This window comes from Polypterus senegalus, chromosome 6 (genome assembly GCF_016835505.1).
Source record: "Polypterus senegalus isolate Bchr_013 chromosome 6, ASM1683550v1, whole genome shotgun sequence".
Taxonomy (NCBI): Eukaryota; Metazoa; Chordata; class Cladistia; order Polypteriformes; family Polypteridae; genus Polypterus; species Polypterus senegalus.
In genome coordinates, this window is record NC_053159.1 from 126,563,843 (window position 1) to 126,588,064 (window position 24,222).

At 37.5% G+C, this 24,222-nt stretch overlaps 1 protein-coding gene across 2 annotated transcripts in view; it reads left to right on the plus strand.

Annotated features, from left to right (window-relative positions):
• tpst1 (tyrosylprotein sulfotransferase 1) overlaps positions 1 to 24,222 on the plus strand; it is a 158,837-nt gene that overhangs the window by 41,039 nt on the left and 93,576 nt on the right. For both annotated transcript variants that reach the window (XM_039757093.1, XM_039757094.1), the window contains exon 2: positions 5,393 to 6,395. In XM_039757093.1, coding sequence (XP_039613027.1) covers positions 5,557 to 6,395 — 839 coding nt within the window. In that variant the 5' untranslated portion in view covers positions 5,393 to 5,556. The remainder of the gene's footprint in view (positions 1 to 5,392; positions 6,396 to 24,222) is intronic.

Sequence of the window (24,222 nt, forward strand, 5' to 3'; positions counted from 1 at the left end):
AATGCAAGATGGAATAAATAAAGCCTTTGTCTTGCAATTGGTTGGCACCGCATATGTTACAGATCAGTTCACCCTGCAGTACCACAGAGTAGCAAAATGAGTGATATAATGAGCTGAACCATGCTTTCCAACTCACAGGTGCCCATCTGTTATAACATCACTGACAGAGTTAACTATCTCCTGGATCCTGTATATAGCATGTACTGTATGTAAGAGGTGAATCAGAGTCACAAACCTCAGACCCAACTGAACCAAAGACAGTCATGGGATCAAAGGGCTTGTTTATTTAACAAAACTAGGGGGCTCTGCCCCTTGCTAACTTTGCTCACCCACCCCCCTGTTTGGTTTACCGGATATACAATTTAAAGAGATTGTGGCTAAACGTACGCTAAGGAGAAGCAGTCGGATCATCTGCTGGCTTTCTGCTGCTGGCGATCTGCGTGTTTTGCTTGTCGCTTGTCGATGTTTTAAGAGCTGGGAGCAAGTTAAAGTGTCTCTTGCGGGGCTTCAGATTGTCTTCTGAGAAGATCACGTCTCGTCTCCCTAGTCTGCCTCCCCAAGATTTTTTTTCATAATAGAGAGATACCTTCTTACAAGTCTCAGTTTCACACAGACACACATTCTCATTTTTTCTCCTTCTCCTTCTTTCAAACCTCCTCTCCTTCCCAGACAAGCACTGTCCTTCTTCCTTTCTGATTCAGACTCTCCTGAGTAAGTCGAAGTAGCTGCTTTTATGTTGGACCCGGGAGTACTTCAGAACATTGCAATCAGGAATCACATACGACTCAAGCCAAACTGCCATAAAGTAAGGGAGTCCTCAACTGACTGTGCTGTCTTGTGGAGCCTGAAGAACCCAACAGGGCTCATTTCTAGAACTATAGGTTGAACACAGCCTTGTGGGTATCCAAAGTGCAATCACACCAGAGGAGCACTGCACTTAGAGTATGGGGGTAACAAATGTCTTTGTGAGGCAGCCTACCTCTGTCCATTCACTAATCTTGCTTCCTTTTGAGGCAGGGAGCAGCACCCATTCAGGTCAAGATACAACCCCGAATTGGTGTTGAATCTCTTTCAATATGACAACCCAGCCAGACAAGGGGCATTATGCAACCCGAAAAGGATGCCTGCCCATTCATTATTTTGTCCTTCCATACAAGTCTTCTTATTGTGAGGAAGAATATTGAACCCCGTCTCGGGAAATAGTTCCATCCTGTATAGTCATCTTTCTTCATGCCCTTCTAGTTGGATTTGGGATTACTACCTGTGATTCCAGCCAAGATGACACACAATCAATGACAGTACACATATTGACATTTTAAGCAAGTATATCTTCAATAGCTAAAATAATGCGAAATACCATAAATGAAAGAGATTTATCCTTAGCACCCACCCCAACTTGACTTTTAGTTTTCATGTTAACAGTCCCTATACAAACCAAGAAGCAAATTAACCAGCAGAACAAAAGGTCAATAGCATTCTTTTATTGTAGGAACAATGCATGATAATGCATATGTGTGTATTGCATAATGTATATGCATACTGAAGATTTGTTAGCTTATAGATTTTTTTTACATTGTAATCAGTTCCATGTACCAAATTTTGTAAAATATGGCTTTGTGTACAGATAGAGTATTTATTCTTCATCTTTTCTAGCAGAATGCAGGAGAGAGATGAATGGCACTACCAGCATCCAGTTTTCACTCATGGCCACATTTGTATATAACTGACAGGATAAGATTTAGGACTTAACACATTAATGGATAAATTTTATCTTTTTCAAGGAGAACTTGTTTCTTCACAAACATGGTATACATGCACTTTGCCATCGAAATTGTATCTAAAGGTGTTTTATATAAATTTTTAGAAATACATAGCTACTCCTGGCATTTTATAATTACCACCCCACCTCAATCTTCTGCCTCTAACTTGAACTTTACCGGGCTTGGAAAGTGTAGCCTGAATGTTCCAGGTTTAGTAAAATGCAGAACTTAGCATATCTGTGTGACATTTTGTTGTCAATCATCCATCCGGCCTCACCTTTCTTCATGGTAATATGCTGGCTATTACAGTACAGTTTGCATCCATGACCACTTGTGTTTTGATACTGTGATATTGCTTGCAATTCTAACATGTATACTCATCCACACTTGGGGTAATGATCTTTATGTCTGTGTTATTTTGCATGAAGGAAGCATTGCTTTGACATTACATCACGTGGAGCTGTGGGGAAATATCTTCATATTACCTCATGCATTATAAGGGTGTTCAAAGTTTGGTGCAAAATTCAAGAAATAGTTGGTTGTAGCATACCCAAATTAATGCCATTACAAAGTTGCAGTTTTTCTGTGGCCAAAAAACATAAGAGTGCCACCACTTTAATTTTGGATGACAGCATATGGCTTATCCACATAGATGGATCGATCACATAATGTATAGGATTTGTTACAAAGATTATTCCATCTCTGTCAGATTGATACCTTTTTACAAGTTCAGTGTTGTCCAGCATTTCAAAAACATTGAGACTTTCCTGGGAAGTGTGATCTCTGACTAAACGCCATCTTTTGCCAGCTCATGGCAGCTCACAAGCTCATCTAAATCCTGGTGAAGTTAGGAGTAGAATTCTGTATTCGGAAAATTATTTGAATACTTTTACTCCTACTCTTAAGAGTAGGACAAAAATTGATCTCTCTTGAGATTTTTGAGCCATTTAGGACTGTTTTCCTTCTCTGAGTAGCTTAATAAATACAGGCACAGATCTGTGTCACCTACAAGAGAAAAAATTAGATTTGAGCTGCAGTGAGAACATAGCCTTAGTGACACTATTACTTATAAACACATCAAATTAATTATGTTTCTGGACTTCTCTAGCGCCTTCAACACCATCCAGCCTCTGCTTCTTAGGGACAAGCTGACATAGATGGGAGTAGATTCATACCTGGTAGCATGGATCGTGGACTATCTTGAAGACAGACCTCAGTATGTGTGTCTCGGTAACTGCAGGTCTGACATTGTTGTCAGCAACACAGGAGCGCCGCAGGGGACTGTACTTTCTCCGTTCCTGTTCAGCCTATATACATCGAACTTCCAATACAACTTGGAGTCCTGCTAAATGCAAAAGTTTGCTGACGACACTGCTATTGTGGGCTGCATCAGGAGTGGGCAGGAGGAGAAGTATAGGAACCTAATCAAGGACTTTGTTAAATGGTGCGACTCAAACCACTTACAACTGAACACCAGCAAAACCAAGGAGCTGGTGGTGGATTTTAGGAGGACCAGGCCCCTCATGGACCCCGTGGTCATCAGAAGTGACTGTGTGCAGAGATTGCAGACCTATAAATACCTGGGAGTGCAGCTGGATGATAAATTGGACTGGACTGCCAATACTGATGCTCTGTCTAAGAAAGGACAGAGTCGACTATACTTCCTTAGAAGGCTGGCCTCCTTCAACATCTGCAATAAGATGCTGCTGATGTTCTATCAGATGGTTGTGGCGAGCACCCTCTTCTATGTGGTGGTGTGCTGGGGAGGCAGCATAAAGAAGGATGACGACTCACACCTTGACAAACTGGTGAGGAAGGCAGGCTCTATTGTAGGCATGGAGCTGGACAGTTTGACATCTGTGGCAGAGTGACGGGCGCTGAGCAGGCTCCTGTCAATAATGGAGAATCCACTGCATCCACTGAACAGTATCATCTCCAGACAGAGGAGTAGCTTCAGTGACAGACTGCTGTCACTGTCCTGCTCCACTGACAGACTGAGGAGATCGTTTCTCCCCCACACTATGCGACTCTTCAATTCCACCCGGGGGATAAATGTTAACATTGTACAAAGTTATTGTCTGTCTGTTATACCTTCATTGTTATCACTCTTTAATTTAATATTGTTCTTTATCAGTATGCTGCTGCTGGAGTATGTGAATTTCCCCTTGGGATTAATAAAGTATCTATCTATCTATCTATCTATCTATCTATCTATCTATCTATCTATCTATCTATCTATCTATCTATCTATCTATCTATCTATCTATCTATCTATCTATCTATCTATCCATCTTTTCTATATGTCTTTTTCTGCACTTTATAATGCATACTTTTTCTTATTTATTAAATTTGCTATACACTTTTAAAGACTCAAATCACCTCCCTGGCTCATTTGTTTTGACTTAAAATTATTTTAAAATTTGAGTTTGCTTTATAAATTTGTATGGATATTTTTCTCCTTGTCACCCCAATGCAAAACCTATTAGAGAATGCACCTAAAATGGTTTTTGTTCTTTAAAGAAAATAGAGAGTAAATGTACAGTTTAAAAAATATCAGTGCATTAGTAAAAGAAGAAGCAAATTTCTTTGAATTGAATTATCTGATCATATTTGCTCAGTGTCCTACACACAGAAATAGAGTACTGTATTTATAATTTCTGATTGAGGTATCACTTCAGAAAACATCTATCACAAAAGTCCACAAGTGCTTCTTCTGGCTCATGCGCATTATTAGAGATGAAAGAGGGTTAAATGTCAACTACAGTGGTGCCTTGTACTTCAGATTTGATTCATTTAAGGAGGCTGTTTGAACTCTAAGTTATTTGAAGTCCAAATTAATTTTCCCTATTAGAAATAACAGAAAGTGAATGAATCCATTCCCAGGTCCTGAACAATACCTATTTTGATAAATTTAAACAAATACACATAATTTAAGGTAAAAATAACATAATTAAATGCCCTAAATAATCCATCAATCCATCCATTATCCAACCCGCTATATCCTAACTACATGGTCACAGGGGTCTGCGCCCTAAATAATAAATTAAAAAATGAAAACAATAAATAAAATATGCAAATACTGTATAATAAAATACCTCATGCTTTGCGATAAGTTCCTTTTTCACCTCAGTGCATAATACTACAACCTTCCTCTTAGGCTTTGTTGCTTCCACACTCTTCTTGGATGCGATGGTTAATAGGTAGGGATTACATATACAAGCAAACACTGCAAAAATAAAGCAAAAAAGCACTTAAAACACATAACACAAGAGATGCTGTCACAGTGAGAGCGAGAGATGACTTGGGCACACAACAGAGGGCATTTACGCCATGGAGTGCATAACTGCCATATGTTGCTGCATTTTTTCACTGTGCATGCAGTTCGAACATAGAAGCATCATTTGAACTCCTAATCAAATTTCTCTCGAATTTAGCATTCAAACTCTGGAATGTTCGAAGTTAAAATTGTTCAATTGTTGTATGAGGTACTACTATATCTGCATTTTACTGTCTCTTGTGGGGGTTACAGAGCCCCATCCTCCATAAGCCTTAACCTGTCAAAGAATTTTTAAATTATCCTTTTTCTGTGAAAATACTTGTTTCTAAATATTGTTCTGTGTTATGTTTTTCAGGCCTCATGGAACTAGATACACTGCAACATTTGCTCTTGGCAGCTGGGTTTTCACGATGGGTCTCTGATGGCGAGCCCTACAAGGTTTGACCATCTGGTCAAAACTGGAGGTGCCCTATTAGTCTTCATTAATTTTTTCCACATTATTTGTTTTTTTCTGCCAAAATGGTAGGAAAACTAAAGCAAAATCTGCTTGTGGCATGTCTGGTCATCAGCTCAATTACTGTTTTTTACCTTGGGCACCATGCCATGGAGTGCCACCATCGAATAGAAGAACGCAGTCAACAGCCGATGGCAGGTGGTACTAGGGCCACTTTAAGAACTGACCTTAACCAAAATTCCAGTACGTTGTTGTACAACAAAGACATGCCCCTGATATTCATTGGTGGTGTTCCTAGGAGTGGCACCACTTTAATGAGGGCCATGTTGGATGCCCATCCAGATGTTAGATGTGGAGAGGAGACCAGAGTAATCCCTCGTATTTTGGCCATGAAACAGATGTGGAGCAAATCTGGAAGAGAGAAAATGCGCCTGGATGAGGCAGGTGTAACAGATGAAGTGCTGGACTCGGCTATGCAGGCATTCCTGTTAGAAATAATTGTGAAACATGGGGAACCTGCCACATACCTTTGCAACAAAGATCCTTTTGCCCTTAAGTCTTTGACTTACTTAGCTAAAATCTTTCCTCATGCTAAATTTATTCTGATGATCCGGGATGGCCGGGCTTCTGTACATTCCATGATCTCTCGCAAGGTCACCATTGCAGGTTTTGACCTAAATAGCTACCGGGACTGTTTGACCAAGTGGAATCGGGCCATTGAGACTATGTATACTCAGTGTGTGGAAGCTGCAGACAAATGTATGCCAATTCATTATGAACAGCTTGTCCTGCATCCCGAGAAGTGGATGAGGACCCTGCTGAAATTCCTTAACGTTCCCTGGAATGACGCAGTACTTCACCATGAAGAGCTCATTGGAAAAGTGGGGGGAGTATCACTGTCCAAGTAAGTACTTCATTGTAACCCAGATCATTCACTTTTATGTAAGGCACCAAGTGCTAATAGTTTTCTGATATCTATTATAAAAGCTGTTCATCTCATTGCATGGAGGTCTGCATTTGCTACCAATTTTAAGGACAACTAGTCTTTTATTCAGAGGATAATTAATGGTTGTTTCAGATCCCTTTGCTTAGCTGATATTATTCAGTTTATGCACATAGTGCCCAATTTTAGGATTTGTTTATGGTGTTCTGCAATATTGGTCCACAAGGGTGCAGTCACTCTGTAGATGACTTACTATATTTGTGCTTGGAATCCAATTTAACACAGCTGGGGGTTTGGCTAAAATATCTTTAGATGATAGAGACAATGAATGGGCAACTTATTTCCATGGTTCAATCTTTATAACTATATTCCACTGTTGGGTTTAAATACCTCTATTCTAAAAACTGTTTAGACATACACTCCATAAAATGTGCATTAGCCAAATGGAATTCAGTTCTGTAGTACAATTCAGACTCAACACAGAAAATCAGGCTTCTTAACTGGCAACAGTGCATATGATACCAGTTCTACTAATTATTTAGAGGTAAACTTTTCCACAACTTCATTAATTGTTTGAATTTAAATGCGTCTCCTCAATATATGTGTGTTAGAATGTTTACATATATACAAATTAAATAATGTTGTGTTAGAACGTTTACGTATATGCAAATTAAATAATGTTGGTAGAATATTAGTTTTAGGTCCATAGGAACTATTCAATTGTTGAAAATGTAAACAGATGGAGAGTACGCATCACAGAGATGTATATTTAGTAAAATACATTTTGAATGAGGAGGAGTCATTAATAAGAAATAGTAGTGTAAATTATTAACAGAAGAAGCCTGTAGCTCTTGGTCTTTAACTGATTTCATAGTTGGCTCAGTGAGAAACGGCCATCTGTCGAAGAGGAATTGGAGACTCACACATTTGTTGAGTGCTTTTCTCCTAGATGGAATGATAATATGTCACTGTCTTGTAGGCGATGTGCTATGTATTTGTCAATTAGCATAACAGTTATTAAATTTTATGTGTGCAGTGTTAAAATCTGTTCATATATTCATGAAATTCAGTCACAGTGTTGCTTATACTTTGTAATCGGATTTGCAGAAGCTTTACAAATTATACTTTTTGCCCATCAGTTATAAATGACTAATACAATTAAATGGGCAGGCTATTTCGTATCAGTGCAATACGCTGCTTATTAAAACGGATGACTTCCGCTCTTACGTGCACGTAGTGCTGCGTGGGCATTATGAACTATCGTATCTGTTCAAGTTCTGTTTAAATTTTAAATATAAGTAATTTTTATTTAGTCGACAGAAATATCTTTGGTAGGAATGTAAGTTAAATTTAGTCATCATTGCATAAATTTTTCTTCACCATAGAAATGTAAGGACTAAATTCAACTTACATTCCTACCAAAGATATTTCTGTTGACTAAATAGAACCTACTTATATCCAAATAGAACTTGAAAAGATATATTTTTTCGAATCTGAGCACACATTTTAGATCGACCTAACACGCAGTACATCGAGCCCCGTGTTATTGTGCTCTGGCCTGCCTGCCTCAATAAGTCACCGTGGCTTCGCTCTTACTTTTTTACCGTTCATTTAATCATGGACCTCTCTTCAGTTTTGTTTATCTTCGGGTTGTAATGTTCATTAAATTTACTTATCATCTGGTCCATTGGCGGACTGTGCATCTCACACCTTGGCCTTCAGTACTGCTCTGTCTGAATCAACCCGCCCCTCAAAAACTAATTTATGGTTATAAAAACCATCTTAATATGCAGAAATACAGTATAAAGAGCCGCTGCATCGCAGATAGATAACTCCTGTAGCCACAATAAACGCCTTTATTGAATAGACAAACCAGGGGCTAGCAAGTTCCTTTCTACTGCAGCCACAGCTGCGACACATATAAAAAACATCAATAATAACTCATAAACTTGCAATATTATTTAGGAAAATCGCAACATTTTACTCACCAAAAATTCTGATTATTTGTAAACAAAATCCATCCTCCTCTCTTTCCTCAAAAACAGTTCAATCACTCTGTCATACGGATTATCCGTGCGCCTCAGTTCCATCAAAAAGTCCCTTTCTATCACCATCGAAGCTAATGCTGAAAATCGAACCTGCGGCTTGTATCCAATCAATAGGTCTGAATATGGTGACGTCGCCGCACGCCTGCTAGAGGGCCGTACTGACACCAACTCAAAATCTGATTGGTTGAAGCAACAGGTTAATCGACATTTATTCTGTGTTAGAGTGCCCGCACAACAGATTGTGAAGTCCTCTCTGCCAGGCAACAAATGATGGCTGAAATGTGATTGGTTAAATGCTTTAATACGAAAATACATGCCTGGAAGCAGCACAACCATCAGAAAAGCTATGAAAGGAAGCGGACAGACTATTTGGAATTATTTAAGTATTTAAGTATTCATGGACAAAATATAATTAACATCAGTTTGTGATTCAGATATTTTTACTTATGAATATGCTAAGCACAGTCCTTCACCCACGAATATTTACCTTATATGGGCAGGCACTCAATTACGGGGAAGCGTAATGACGCGAGCTGCAACTCCGCCTCCCACGGCCATCGAGCTGCAGTCTATTACAGTATATGGATGAAACAATAGGTTCCAGTTATGACCATTACGCGTAGAATTTCGAAATGAAACCTGCCCAACTTTTGTAAGTAAACTGTAAGGAATGAGCCTGCCAAATTTCAGCCTTCTACCTACACCGGAAGTTGGAGAATTAGTGATGAGTGAGTTGGTCAGTCAGTGAGTGAGTGAGTGAGTCAGTCAGTCAGTCAGTGAGGGCTTTGCCTTTTATTAGTATAGATAATAAAACTACAACTTGCATTTATAATGCTATTTGTGGTATAGCCCTACAGATTATTCTCAACATTTCCACTTTAAGCGTCGAGATTAAAGTCGACATTTCCACTTTATTCTCGCCGTTTATATTGAGATTAAAGTTGATATTTCCACTTTATTTTCATAGTTTATTTTATAATTAAAGTAGAATGTTGTAAACTAAACTTCATCCTAAAATCAATGTTTAATTTGCTAGATTTTCTCAAATACCGTCATAAATTAATGTAGCACATTAATCACTACGCACTTCTTAAACTGACTTCCTCTACACTAAGACATAGACATAAACGGCAAGAATAAAGTAGAAATGTTGAGAATAAAGTCAACTTGTTGACTTTATTCTTATCGTAATCGTCAAGATTAAAGTGGAAATGTCGAGAATAAAGTCAACATGTCGTCACACTATTAGCCAGGTACATTACACAGTATTGAAAAAAAAATAAAACAAGTACAACTTGGCTTGCAGTATTATCCAGTAGTATAGAAACAGTATTTACAACCTTTAAAACCAAAGTATCTCCAGGCAACGGACGTCACTCCTTTTTCTTCTGTGTCATCATGTTCAACTTTATTGTCTGCTACAGGTTCAGTTTCGGAATGTTCTCTGTCCATTTTCACCGCGCAATACCTCCACTACCGCATGTTAGGGCTGTTCGATATAACGATATATATCGGATGACAATATGAAAACGTCTATCGCTGCACATTACGCTATCGTTTGTTTCGTGGTGTCACAAAATAAACTGTTTACGGCAATATTTTTTTCATTGTTTTGATGGCCACCACGTGGATGCAGACACACTAGCATGGCTGATGAAGACGAGGCAACACCAGGTAGCTCCACACAGAAGGACCTTGTTCCTAAACGAGGGGCTACCTCTGTAGTATGGAGATGGTTTGGATTTGGAAAGTCTGACACGGACCAGAAAAAGGTACTGTGCAAATTATGCTGCAAACCGATCGCTACCACAGACTCCAACACGACAAACTTCTTCTACACCTCCGCAAAAAGCACGTGAGCGAGCATGCAGAGAGTTTACAACTGAGAGGCAGGCCACGTAGGATATTACAGTTGTAAAGGTACTATTTAAACGAGCATGTTAAAAGCTTGGAAGATTAATTGCTACCAAAACAATTTGCTTAAGGCATAATTTTCCCTGCAGCGTTTGCTGTCAGCGTTAATCTTGTTAAAATTACGTTTACGCCACAACTGCATTAACACACCGCGGATCGCCCCGTGCTCGGGGCTGGACGGCATCAACACGCTAGCGCCGTCCAGTCCCACGCACGGGGCGATCAGCTGTAACTCATTAACGGAGATTTGCCACACTACGATGTGCAAATTAACATTTTACTAGAATGTAGCCTAAAAAATATTATATTTAATATTATATATTTAATATATTTTTGTCGTAAGCCTTATTGCTGCTACAGTTTGAAGTACAATGTTTACATTTGGTTTTGACAATTAATGTTAGACTTGTATTTATTTTGTTTAAAGGGTTTATTGGCCTTATATAGTTTAGTTGTTAGTGCTTTGATCCTTTTATATTTAATATATGTTGTGAGAGTTATTGCTGCTACAGTTCATATTTTGTTTATGTCAGGCATTTTATATAGCAGTATTTTATATTGGGCCTTTAGTAATTTGTTTTTGAAAAGTGTTTTATATTTGATACATTAACATTTTATGTTTACATTCTAAGTCAAACATTTGCTCAAATGTTCTAAATAAAAGAACAGAAATAATTAAAAGTTGAGTACTTCTCATTTTTAATTTTTTTAATTTAAATGAAAAAAAAGGAGTGGTGATTATATAAACTATTCACTGAATACAAAGAAAATGTACTATATCGTGATATCGGGATATGAAATGAAATATCGGGATATAAGATTTTGGTCATATCGCATAGCCCTACCGCATGTACTCCGTTGCATTACGTGTTTAGCAATGTAGCAGTGAAAAAGGGCCCCTGCGCAATACCTCCACTAATGCATGTACTCTGTTGCATGCGTCTGTAGCAGTGTAGCAGTGAAAAAGGTCCCCCCTTAAACATTATCCGCTGCGCCACATTCTGAACGTTGTTTAGGTAATTTAAACTGGTGTTGCGGTATAAGAATAATCCATTTCATAACAAAAATAAAAATCGGTTTTCTGTATGAACCGGTATACTGCCCAGCACTATTCATCAGTTTGGTAAGAGAGACAGAGGGTGAGGTAAAGCAAGCAAATTTATAGGTTTTCTGTCCAACCCCTAGAGCCAATAGGGTGTTGTGGTACTTAAAGGCTTTTAATACATGACAGTTCCAAACAGCCATATTTCAGACCAATGGGGGAACAGAATACCCTCACACCTGCCCCCAAAACCATATGTTAAGGTAAAGCTTGGCAGTTAGGCAGCCTGGCTTTCCTGTGGAGGTTGAAGGACTTCAGAGAAACATTTATTTACAAAACTTGTTGAAGGCACTTCCCCCAACCCTGTCATAAAATTCACTTTCTTTCTAGTCCTCGGGGGGTAAATATGAATGCTTCTCACTAATGTAACACTAATATTACATTGCTTTGTCTAAGTTACAAATAAAGACATACAAAATATTTAACAATGTATATGCAAAATTTCACATTACAACAGTAGGCTTCAGTGATTCTAGTGTTTAGCTAGAGAGGGGAATACCTGGTATGGAATCCATTTAAGTAATAGAAAATTTACCAGCATTTCAGTGGATAATGAGGTACTTACTTTTGTGAACACTTAATCATCAGTTCATGTGCTATTTAATAATAAAAAATAAATGATTTGGTCTGAAAAGTACATACAGATACATTAAATTGGTATCTAATGAAAATGTCAGAATCTTTAATTATACAGTGATTTAGATTGTTGGCCATAGCACCCACTCCAACCATCTACAGACTGCACTCCCAATTCCTTTACTTTGATCTTAAGTATATCATACAGCATATTAAGAAAAGCATTTTGTTGTTTTGTGTTAGAATTCCAGTGTATTAGATTCTCCTCTATCGCCCCTGTTTAAAGCCATGTTGACAACTTTTGCTATACAGTAATCCCTCCTTGATCGCGGGGGTTGCGTTCCAGAACCCCCCGCGATAGGTGAAAATTCGCGAAGTAGAAACCATATGTTTGTATGGTTATTTTTATATATTTTAAGCCCTTATAAACTCACCCACACTGTTAACATTATTAGAGCCCTCTAGACATGAAATAACACCCTTTAGTCAAAAGTTTAAACTGTGTTTCATGAAAAGACAGAGATGACAGTTCTTTCTCACAATTAAAAGAATGCAAACATATCTTCCTCTTCAAAGAATGCGTGTCAGGAGCAGAGAATGTGAGAGAGAGAGAGAGCGAGAGAAAAGAAAACAATCAAAAAATCAATACGTGCTTTTAGGCTTTTAAGTATGCCGAAGCACCGCGATAAAGCGGCATTTTTTAGAGGAGTGTCCGTATCCTCTAGGCAAACCAGCCTCTGTACAAACAGCCCCTCTGCTCACACCCCCTCCGTCAGGCAGAGAGAGTGAGGGAGACAGAGAAAAGCAAACAATCAAGCACCGCGCGGGAAGCATATCATATATCACTGAGGAGTTATAGTTAATACGTAATACATGCTCTGATTGGGTAGCTTCTAAGTCATCTGCCAATAGCGTCCCTTGTATGAAATCAACTGGGCAAACAAACTGAGGAAGCTTGTACTATAAATTAAAAGTCCCATTGTCCGCAGAAATCCACGAACCAGCGAAAAATCCGTGATATTTATTTAGATATGCTTACATTTAAAATCCGTGATGGAGTGAAGCCGTTTAAGTCGAAGCACGATATAGCGAGGGATCACTGTATTTCAATCTGTAGGAAATTCTCAATGTGCAATGATTTATAAAAATTCAGAAAGGGTTTCTATACTGTATGTACTCACTAACCTCCTTGAGCATGCAAGAATAAATGTTAACTGGTGAGATACATTTGTTTCATGATAGCCTTTTTCATCCAAGCCAAACTAGTTTCTATATAATTTTCAAATCACTGAATACTTCCATAATTAAATACTCCACACAAAAATGATATTTTTATATGTTAATTACTACATTTGCTTTGTTGTAGTGGTGTAAGTAAGAAATAAAAAATATAATTTTTGGGTTAAGCATTCTTTTAATAGTTCCTGAAACTGATGGAATATCATTGATTTCTTAGCAAAAAAGAGAATTTAGAGTCTTCACTATTTGAATGTTGTTGTGCTCTTGCTCAAAATGAGCAAGTGTCTAGGAAGTTTTTAAAGAAAAACATTACAGGAATGAATGTACCAGATTGGAGCAGGTCAGAGGTGGGTAGTAATGAGTTGGGCAACACTCGAATCGTTACTTTTTTTCCATTAGATACGCTATATTTTTGCCAGAGAGATGCCGCCAGTGGATCTACTGCATGACTGTTTCACCAATCTGACGTAGCCATAATAATCACATGGCTCCGTTTCACAAATCAGACGTAGCCATGCAGTCAAAGGACCACACACAAACTGTGGCAGCATAGCGGCACAAACTCCTAACAGACAGAGGACAGGGAAAGAAAGAATACAAGTGGAACCTTGGTTTGCGAGCATAATTCATTCCAGAAATGTACTCGCAATCCAAAGCACTCGTATATCAAAGCGAATTTGCCCATAAGAAATAATGGAAACTCAGATGATTCGTTCCACAACCCAAAACTATTCATATAAAAATGATTAATACAAAATCCACCCATTTTCTAACCCGCTGAATCCGAACACAGGGTCACGGGGGTCTGCTGGAGCCAATCCCAGCCAACACAGGGCACAAGGCAGGAACCAATCCAGGGCAGGGTGCCAACCCACTGCAGGACACACACAAACACCAAGCACACACTAGGGCCAATTTAAAATCGCCAATCCACCTAACCTGCATGTCTTTGGATTGTGGGAGGAAACCCACGCAGACACGGGGAAAACATGCAATCTCCACGCAGGGAGGACCCGGGAAGCGAACCCGGGTCCCCTAACTGCGAGGCAGCAGCACTACCACTGCACCACCATGCCGCCCTTAATACAAAATATAAAGTAAAAATACATAAAACAAATTAACCTGCACTTTACCTTTGAAAAGAATTGTGTCTGGTGTGAGTTTCTAAACTCTTGTGGGATTTCACCCAACGGGACTACATGCGGAAGAGTGTCCAGGAGCAACCGCAGGCACCCAGCGCTGTAGCAGTTCGCCGTAAAAACGAATTGCGGTCATACTGTAAGCGCCTGCTGTTGATTGGTGATACAAGGAACAAGGAACATTATAAATGCGCAGGGCACAGTATTACTTGGCCACTAAGCTGGGCATGACCCTGCCTGACTGCTGTGTCTGTGTATAGGAGAGTGGCAGATCCCGCTACAATAAATAACCAATGCTCTTCCTGTTTCAAGCTGAATAAAGATGGTGTCGCTAAAGTATTGAGACTCAGCTTCGTGTTTTGGGGTGCAAAATGGGGACTCACACATCAAAGCACACACACGTGGTCACAATGCTGTAGTAAACATTATACGCTCGTATGGATGTTGACTATATGAGTGAGGCATGCCGACTGATGATTGCCCACAATCCTGCAGCGAGAGAGAGAAGAACCATCAGCTCAGTTGTGATCATGTGATGCACGGCAGACAAAGCGTATACGGACTACTCGTATTGCAAGACCTCACTCGTTTATCAAGTCAAAATGTATTAAAAATTTTAGATTGTCTTGCAAAACACTCGCAAACCAATTTACTTGTAATCCAAGGTTCCACTGTACATGAAAAATGAGAGCCAACTCCTGCTGAAGCTTAACCATCACTTCACTGAGTGAAGAACAAGCATGGTTTAACAAAACATGCACAGACACAGACAGTCAAGGTAAAGTGAGACTTCTTGTACTTGCACAAGCTGCCTTGTTCTAATGTTATTTCTATCAGCTGTGCTATTTGGAGGGCAAGTGCATATGCAGTATTATACTGTCAGTGTACAGTATATTTTGTCACTGTTAAGTTGTTTGCACTGTTCAAACATGCATGTTACATACTGTAGGTATTGGCTTCAAAAGCTTTGTTGTGAAAACTGAGATTTGGAACTTTGTGTTACTTGTGCATCTTTATTTTGTAAACATGTTATTTATTTTTACTCATTTTTTATTTTATTATTTGGTAATTGCATAATTTGCACATTATTTTATATTTTGTCTGTCCTGTTACAACATTTCTAAAAAATAATTTATTATGATCAAACAGTTACTCAGTACTTGAGTAGTCTTTTCACCAAATACATTTTTGCTCTTACTTGAATAATTTTTTGGATGACTACTTTTTACTTCTACTTGAGTAATATTATTTTGAAGTAACACTACTCTTACTTGAGTACAATTTTTGGCTACTCTACCCACCTCTGGAGCAGGCAAACTCCTATTCAGGGAGCAGGCATAAGCTTAAATCACAAAGAGAAAGAAAAGAAAACAAAATGTCAAATCCTAATTAGCAACAGCACAAAACAAAGGTCAAGGAAAAATCTAAATCCTGACCACAAAGTCTTATTTTCAATGTCTTTTAACTTCATCTAGACTAACAAAGATGTAGAAAAATTATAAGAGATCCAAAACAAGGAGATAGAAGCTGTACATTGTCATCTTTTACAGGCGGAGTGAGACCTCTGTGTCTCATCATCAACAGTTGAACCTAGCAACACTAAACAACATGTCCAAGAAAGTGGAAACACCTATGCTAAACAAAATGACGCAAGTACAATACAATACAACATTTATTTATATAGCACATTTTCATACAAAAAATGTAGCTCAAAGTGCTTTACATAATGAATAATAAAAAAAAATAAAAGACATAGTAGGAAATTAAAATAAGTCAACATTAAATAACAGAATAAGTGTAAGGTCCGATTGCCAAGGAGGACAGAAAATACAAAAAAAACTCCAGACGGCTGGAGAAAAAAATAAAATCTGCAGGCATTCCAGACCATGAGACCGCCCAGTCCCTTCTGGGCATTCCACCTAGCATAAATGAAACAATCCTCTTTGTATTTAGGGTTCTCACGGAAGAACTCGATGATGACGGTCATGCAGACTTCTGGTTTTTAGTCCATCAATGTTGGAGCATCATTATGCTTTGAGTAGGTGGTGGTGGCGCAGAAACCGGAAAAAGAAACAGAAGGGAGAGTAGGGGTTAGTACGGATTTTAGAGCCACCATGAATAGTTATTAAAATGAATTGAACATACAGAATATCAGGATTAAATTAAAGTGAAGTTATGAGAAGGCCATGTTAAAGTAATGTGTTTTCAGCTGGTTTTTTAAAGTGCTCCACTGTATTAGCCTGGCGAATTTCTATTGGCAGACTATTCCAGATTTTACGTGCATAACAGCAGAAGGCCGCCTGACCACTTCTTTTAAGTTTTGCTCTTGGAATTCTAAGGAGACACTCATTTAACACTAGAATTACCAGAGCCTACGAAAAAACTCGTAAATCCATCCCACCTTAAATCGCTTCTTAAAATCGTTCACAGCTCTCCTCTAGCGTCTTTTGTCATCTAAATGTGCTGACAAAAATCAGGCTGTAAGCAGCTGGCTAATCCATCCCCCACCGACTTAGAACGTGCACAAACTTCTCCCAGCTCATGCCTTGATTGATTTTCTGGGAGTGAAGTGGAGTTTTAGAGTGGAAATAATAGATCGTTGTGTTCTCGTTGTTTGGAACACACGCATTTCATGTCTGTTAAGTTTCTACAGTAATCTGTGTAAACACATTGTTAAAACAGAAATGTTTTTTATATTCTACTAGTAGATGACAATATGTAGGCATAAACTATATAATGTATTAAGCCTGAAGTATCACACAAATACTTTCACAAAAGGTACAAGTCTAACACAGCAATTGCGTTTTTATTCAAAAATACAACTGCAGAAACAAAAAGCCTCCTTAACATGCGACATTGACACCTGTTTATTACGACTGCCTCTGTGGCGCAATAGAATCAGCTGCTGACTGGGAATCAAAAGGTTGCGAGTTCGATCCTGCACCACTCCTTCTTCAGAAGTAAACTGCTCTTAGTCTTACCATTTTAGAATAAAAACATACATTTGATTTCAGTCTGTAACAGCCGGTATAATTTATGATACTTGTAAAGGTTAGCTTTGGTTTTTTTTTTTAGTCAGTTTTATTATCTCAGTGGCATTCACGAGCCCAAACACACCCCACCCCCGCATTTGACACTGCTGTTTTCACATAGACGCGATGTAACAGAGGTAAACTCAGCTCCCTTCTACATCGGAGCAAGAATGCACATAGCATTGCTTGCATACTAAAGTGTCAGCAGGCACATTTCGTGGCATTACACACAGTTTTAAGCATGCCCTCTGCACACTACTTGTGACTTTAGGCTTTAGGAAGTAAGTAAATAAATAAAGGTAAATCGTGTCATAAAATGATTTCTTCAAAACGTCGTGGTAATTCTAGTGTTAAGGATCTAAGGTTATGATTTGAAATGTGTAAGACCTCTAATATATAAGATGGAGCGAGATTATTTAAGGCTTTATAAACCATAAGTAGAATTTTAAAGTCAATTCTGAAAGACACAGGTAACCAGTGTAGTGACATCAAAACTGGAGAAATGTGTTCAGATGTTCTTTTCCTAGTTAGGATTCTAGCAGCTGCATTCTGCACTTGTTGCAAACGATTTATGTCTTTTTTGGGTAGTCCTGAGAGGAGTGCGTTACAGTAATCTAGTCGGATAGTAGGAAGTAGGATAGCAATACAAAAATCTAACTTATTTTGGAGCTAAATCATTGTGTACTATAAACATAACTTAAAGCAGAGACTCAATCCATTAATGCTAATTGATGAGAACTTTTCAGCATTCACCTCCACAAACATTAATATTTTTCTTAGAGACCAGTGCTTCCCCAGAGATTTCTAAGAGAACACTAAAGGCAGTTTTAAGAGGATACATTCTCTTCTATGTTTCAAAACAAAATAAATTACAGAAGGGCATCAATTCTATTGCAATGTGGGAAATGTGCAAGCCCAGATGACTGGAATTTTAAAAAAAGCTTTCAACATTGTGCCTTTAAACTTAGCAATGTTCATTGAAGTTAGGGGAAAGCAACTTCTGCCAAAAGCATTAATTACCTGTATTTTAGACTAGTCTCAGTCCATATTAATAATGTAAATTCTGATTTTTCCAATTCAGAGCATATAACCAGTAAATGGTCTCGTTATGACCAATCATTTTGTAATTGATGTTGAACTACTACCCATTTATATTTGGAAGGAGTCAGTGATAAAAGGGATCATAAGGGAAGGGCTCTTTATGTTGAAGATATGGTGCTTTATATCTCAGGCTCAATCAGTGTTTTATAGTTTTAACACATTTTTTAGTTTTTATTCTTCTTTAGTGTTAGTTCTAAATACCCATCCATCCATTATCCAACCTGCTATATCCTAACTACAGGGTCACGGGGGGGTCTGCTGGAGCCAATCCCAGCCAACACAGGGCGCAAGGCAGGGAACAAACCCCAGGCAGGCCGCCAGCCCACCGCAGGACACACACACACCAAGCACACACTAGGGACAATTTAGAATCACCAATGCACCTAACCTGCATCTCTTTGGACTGTGGGAGGAAACCAGAGCACCCAGAGGAAACGCACGCAGACACAGAGAGAACCCCACACAGGGAGGACCCGGGAAGCGAACTGCAAGACAGCAGCGCTACCCACTGCGCCACCGTGTCACCCAAATCTAAATATAGTTTTCTAATTTTAGTTTTTTCTTTTTTGTTTGTTTTTATTTAGTCTTAGTTTTTTAGCAATTAAGTTTTATTTTTTTTCACACAAAACAGTCCCACAAAGATACAGTTTTGTAAGTGTAAAACACAGAGTTCTTTTTAGTTGTCAAACTGCATATCATTCATGTTGTACCTATAAACTTAACACAATTTTACTGTGTGTGACAGAACTCAATTTTCTCATGATAAACTGTCAGTTCAAGACTGCCAATACAATCAAAAAATGTAAGGATCAAATAACAAATGTGCTCTGATGTCATTTATTACTTTAACCTGCAACCAGTTTAAGCAAATATTATAAGTCAAATACAGTTAGAATGAACTCATGTTTTAATTAAATCCTTATTTTAACAATTTAATTTTTTTGGTCATGACTAATTTTCTATACAATGTTAAAAAACCTCATTGCAGCAAAGTTATTATCTGAAAAATTATTTTTCATAAGAAAACAGCAAAAATATGTGTTTCTTGTGTACTTGGCCCAAAAATTGTGATTCAGGAGTTCCACTGAACAGCCAATTAGATTGAACGTTTATGACACTTGGTTTAGTCGGCAATCGTCACACTCCTGCAGCTGTGAAGCTGGATAAGGGTTATTGCAAACCAGAGACATTATAGGCATATCTAAGGGTTGGATAACTGTCAATCAAATTTGACTTCAGCTGTACTTGTGGAGTTCTGGAGGTTTGCAGCAGCTAGACTAGAGGTTTGTCACCTATATTAGGGTTCCTCAAGGTATGATTTGATTTCACTAAGCTCATTGGTCAGACTGAGGTTTCATTTTTGCTCACCCTGAATGTTGAGAATCCCTTTTATTTATGCTACTCAAGATTTTCCAACATGTTTCATAAATTTGCCAAGATTTAATCCTATGTACACCTCCACATTCGATTGCGTCTTTGAATTTTGAGGTCACAAAATTATGCATCAAATGATTCTATTTGTGAATGTGACCTTCATTTTTTCTACTTTTTTATCATGGTCATTTAATGTAAATCTTTTTCAGGTTAAAAAAGGGTGACTTACCAAAAAAAAAAACAGATGGTTGTTTTTGAAAGATAAGGAGCATACACTCTGGACAATGAAGGGTGCCATTTTGGTGGCTAAAGGGATACTTGGTCTTGAAACCAAGGGGGCCTCCAAACTCCCTCCACCCAGATCTAATAATACTGACTGCACAATGGACTAGAGGGGTGTCATTTATGTAACTAAAGCAATTTACAGGAAAAGTTGGAACTTCTCACTGCCATTGAGATGTTGTCATTGAGTTTGGCATTCTACAGTCAGTTTTGTCAACAGTACATGCCAAAAGAACACTAAATGTTCCAATCCCATTATAATGAAATTACTTTTCAATCCCAAACATAATCTGACCAGTATTTAATTTCAAAAACACTTTCTATTTTTCTGTGATGGACTGGCACCCTGTCCAGATGCCTTATGCCCTATGCCAGCTGGGCTCCAGCACGCCATGCAAGCTGGTTAGAAAATGACTGACTTTCTATTTTTTTGAGATTCCGTTTTGTGAGCAATAAGATCACCGCATACATATACTCCTATTTTATGCTTTTTTGTAATATGTCCTAATATCTCCTAATATGCATATTATATGTCATCTACCCCTTTTGCAATTATATAAGTGTATTTTTTTCAAGAAATTTTTACTTTTTGAAAGTTTTTTATTATTTTTGAAACAGAACTGAAATCACTTCTTGAAATGTGTTAATAATAATAATAGCAGAAGAAAGAATTTTTCCATTTACAGTATATACAGCATTTCTACAAGCATACCATTTACATTAAATACTGAACATCTGTTATACTAAAATTTCAGAGCATTCACTTAAGTAGCAACATGCAAAGCCAGGGGAGTTTCCTGTGAGCCTAAACTGAGAGGATGTAATTTAACAGCACGTGTAGAATAAACAGATTTTGGCAATTGAGAATACTTAATGATACACTTTGAATATTCAGCTATAAAACAACATCTGAAGTTACACAAACTCAGTCCACATATACATGGGGAGAACAAACAAATTCCATACAGACACTGACCAGGTTAGCAGTCAAACCTGAACTTATGGCACTGTGTAACATTTATAACACAGGATACAAACTAATATCAAAGATTAGTATTTGAGAGCCAAGTCCTGAATTAGATTAAGAAATAAGCAGGAAAGAAGAAGAAAGCCATGAAAAAATATCACAATTGTTTTTACAATTACATGTAGGGATATACAGTAAATATAGATGTTAAAATCACCCACAGTGATAAGGAACAATTAATAGGATAACAGCAAATTTCATTATCAGGTTTACATTAGTGATGGATAACATTAACCATTTAATAGCTATTCGTTTGTTGTTCAGTTCAGATCTAACATTCCCAACCTTATCACTGTGGTGATGCAAAATAAACAGACCACATGGGGTGGTTTCATTTAGTGCAGAGATGCAAATTCCTCAAGGTTTTTTTTGTTCTTTTATGCAATAGTGCAAAATTCTAAATATATTAAGATTACTGCAAGAATACAAAAAATGTCTTTAAATGCTTTTTCATAATACAGAGGAGAACATCAAACAAGATGTTAATAGTTGGCATTGTCTACATCTTAATAGTACTGACAAATTGAACATCCTTCCAAAGTTCAACCATGTCTCCACTTAATCTTCTTTTGCTTAAACTGAAAAGGCTCAGTTCTTTTAATCTTTCTTCATAACTCATCCCCTGTAGCTCTGGAATCAGCCTACTCACTCTTCGGACTTTTTGTAGCCTGGACACCAAAAGTGCACACTGTACTCTGAATGAGGCCTCACCAGTGTTTTGTGAAACTTAAAGTGCACTACCTAACTTTCAGTTTTAATTAGACAGCAAATATTTGTACAATAAAATAAATTAGAGAAGTCCACAAAAATATACCTGCTTGGCTAGCTATGGAAAGGAAATCTGTTATGCTTTCCTGACTTTTAGGAATTAGTTTTTTCTTTTGTTCTGAAATATTTTTTCTGTCATTTGGAATTATGGATAATTCAAATGTATATTTTTCCTTTCGTAATTTGTCTGGAACAAAGTTAGTTTAGTTTAACACCTTGTGTTGTGTGTTCTGTGATGATGTTTGTTTTATTATGAATGCCACCATTTAGAGACACTGTTGCTAGGACATAACTGTTGGTTGGTAAGGGTTGTGCCCTGTATTAATGTGTCCCATATTTAAATGTGCTCTTGATTTTTTCCTAGTTCAAACACTTGATGGCTTATGCATAATATACCTGACTTAACTATAATTCCTTTTCTATCCTTTTTCTCTATTCTCAATCACAAAATAAAACACAAGTTCCGTTACTTAGCCTCAGTAAATTTATAACTTCTTACATACGATTTTTTGATTTATAAATCTAAAACTATGGACACTACAGAAAAACAGGAAACAATACATCTTTTCTTTTGGTTAATTGTGGATTGTTCCCTCTATGCCACCACATCATTCATTTATGACTATGTAGACATTCTGCACGCCATGACTGGATGGTTCCGATTACATATTTTTTTCTACAGAACTTACAGTAAGAAATACAAATTAACATGACTGTTATAAAGACTGAAAAGTGAGATATTCAATCAGTATACTGTCTAATCCTGCTAGTTTTGCCTACCCTAGCATATATTTCATGTTTCACCCATTAATTAGACAGTTTTCTATCCACATAAGCAAACCTCCTCATCCTTTTTCTTCCCACCACATGACTTACCATCTCTCAAGCCAGCCCTTGTTATCCTCTCCTTCAGCAAAATGTCACACATACAACTAATCATTATCATTTTAAGCCTTTCTAATTTTACCCCATATAATGTAACAATATGATATACAAGCTGTATATTAGTTTTTCTTGAGTGCTAGAAAGGCTCCTTTAGTGTCCAAGGACAGGCCCTAGTGCTTTTTGCAAGAATCCTACTTTTGCTACCTGTCATAGCATTGCTGCTCAGTAAAATAAAAATAAATCAGCTTTTCAAGGACATTGATATACTACTCATTTGCCTCTGTTGATGCAGAAACTGGAAGATTTAAGAAATAAATATTAGGTGCAAAATTCATTGACAGACCCTACGTTTCTCTGTGGAAGAAATGTGCAGAGGCATTACTGTAGAGCCAAGAAGGACTTGCCTTTTTCAACTGGTCCCATGAAACTTCTCCTAGCACCTGCCTCCATAAATCTGCTCATAAATGAGTGAAAAAGATATCAAAATGATAAATTAAATAAACACAAAAAAGAAATATAGCACAAAAGGAATAAACTTAAACAGCATCAATATACGGTATTTAAATTCAAACAAAATATGTTAATTGTCCAAAGATGATGATAATAAATATAATAATAAAATGATTCCTGCCACAACATTCCTGCTATAACAACATTCTCTTGATACTGTATTCTACAGGTGTTCATATGGTTTTTTCTCATGGCCTTAAGTGTCCTTTTTGTAATTTAAACAGGGTGAAAGTTTTATTAGCAAATCTAAATTTCTGTGGTGTACATTTTGTTAATATACTGATGTTTTCTATAGTGGACATATGACAATTTCTGGATTAGACCCAGCCTATTCTGGAATGTACTCTTCTTTCTCATGATCCTTATATGGCATTTTAGGCATATAAAGTGAATATTGACACTGCAGATCTGCAAAGCATCTGATCAAGAATTACAAAATACTGAATGGATAACTTGCTGAATGCAGAAGAAGGATTGGAATAATTTTTATTAGCAATTAGATCCAGTTGACAAAAACGTTGATGGATGCCTTGAGGACTATTTTTATTAATAACTTGTTATACTACAAAGAGGGAATTAGATTACTGAACCGTAATCTTGTAATGTATATGATTATTTTGGTGCAGTAATCACGTTAATAATTCATGTTATGCAATGTGAAGTTCATTTCTTGACCAGCTAAAAACATATGGCATGTGCAGATCAGACACTCCAATGAGATGAGATATACTTTAGATATATAGAAAGATTCTACTAGCCTTTTTAGCATGGAAAATCTACATATATTGTCA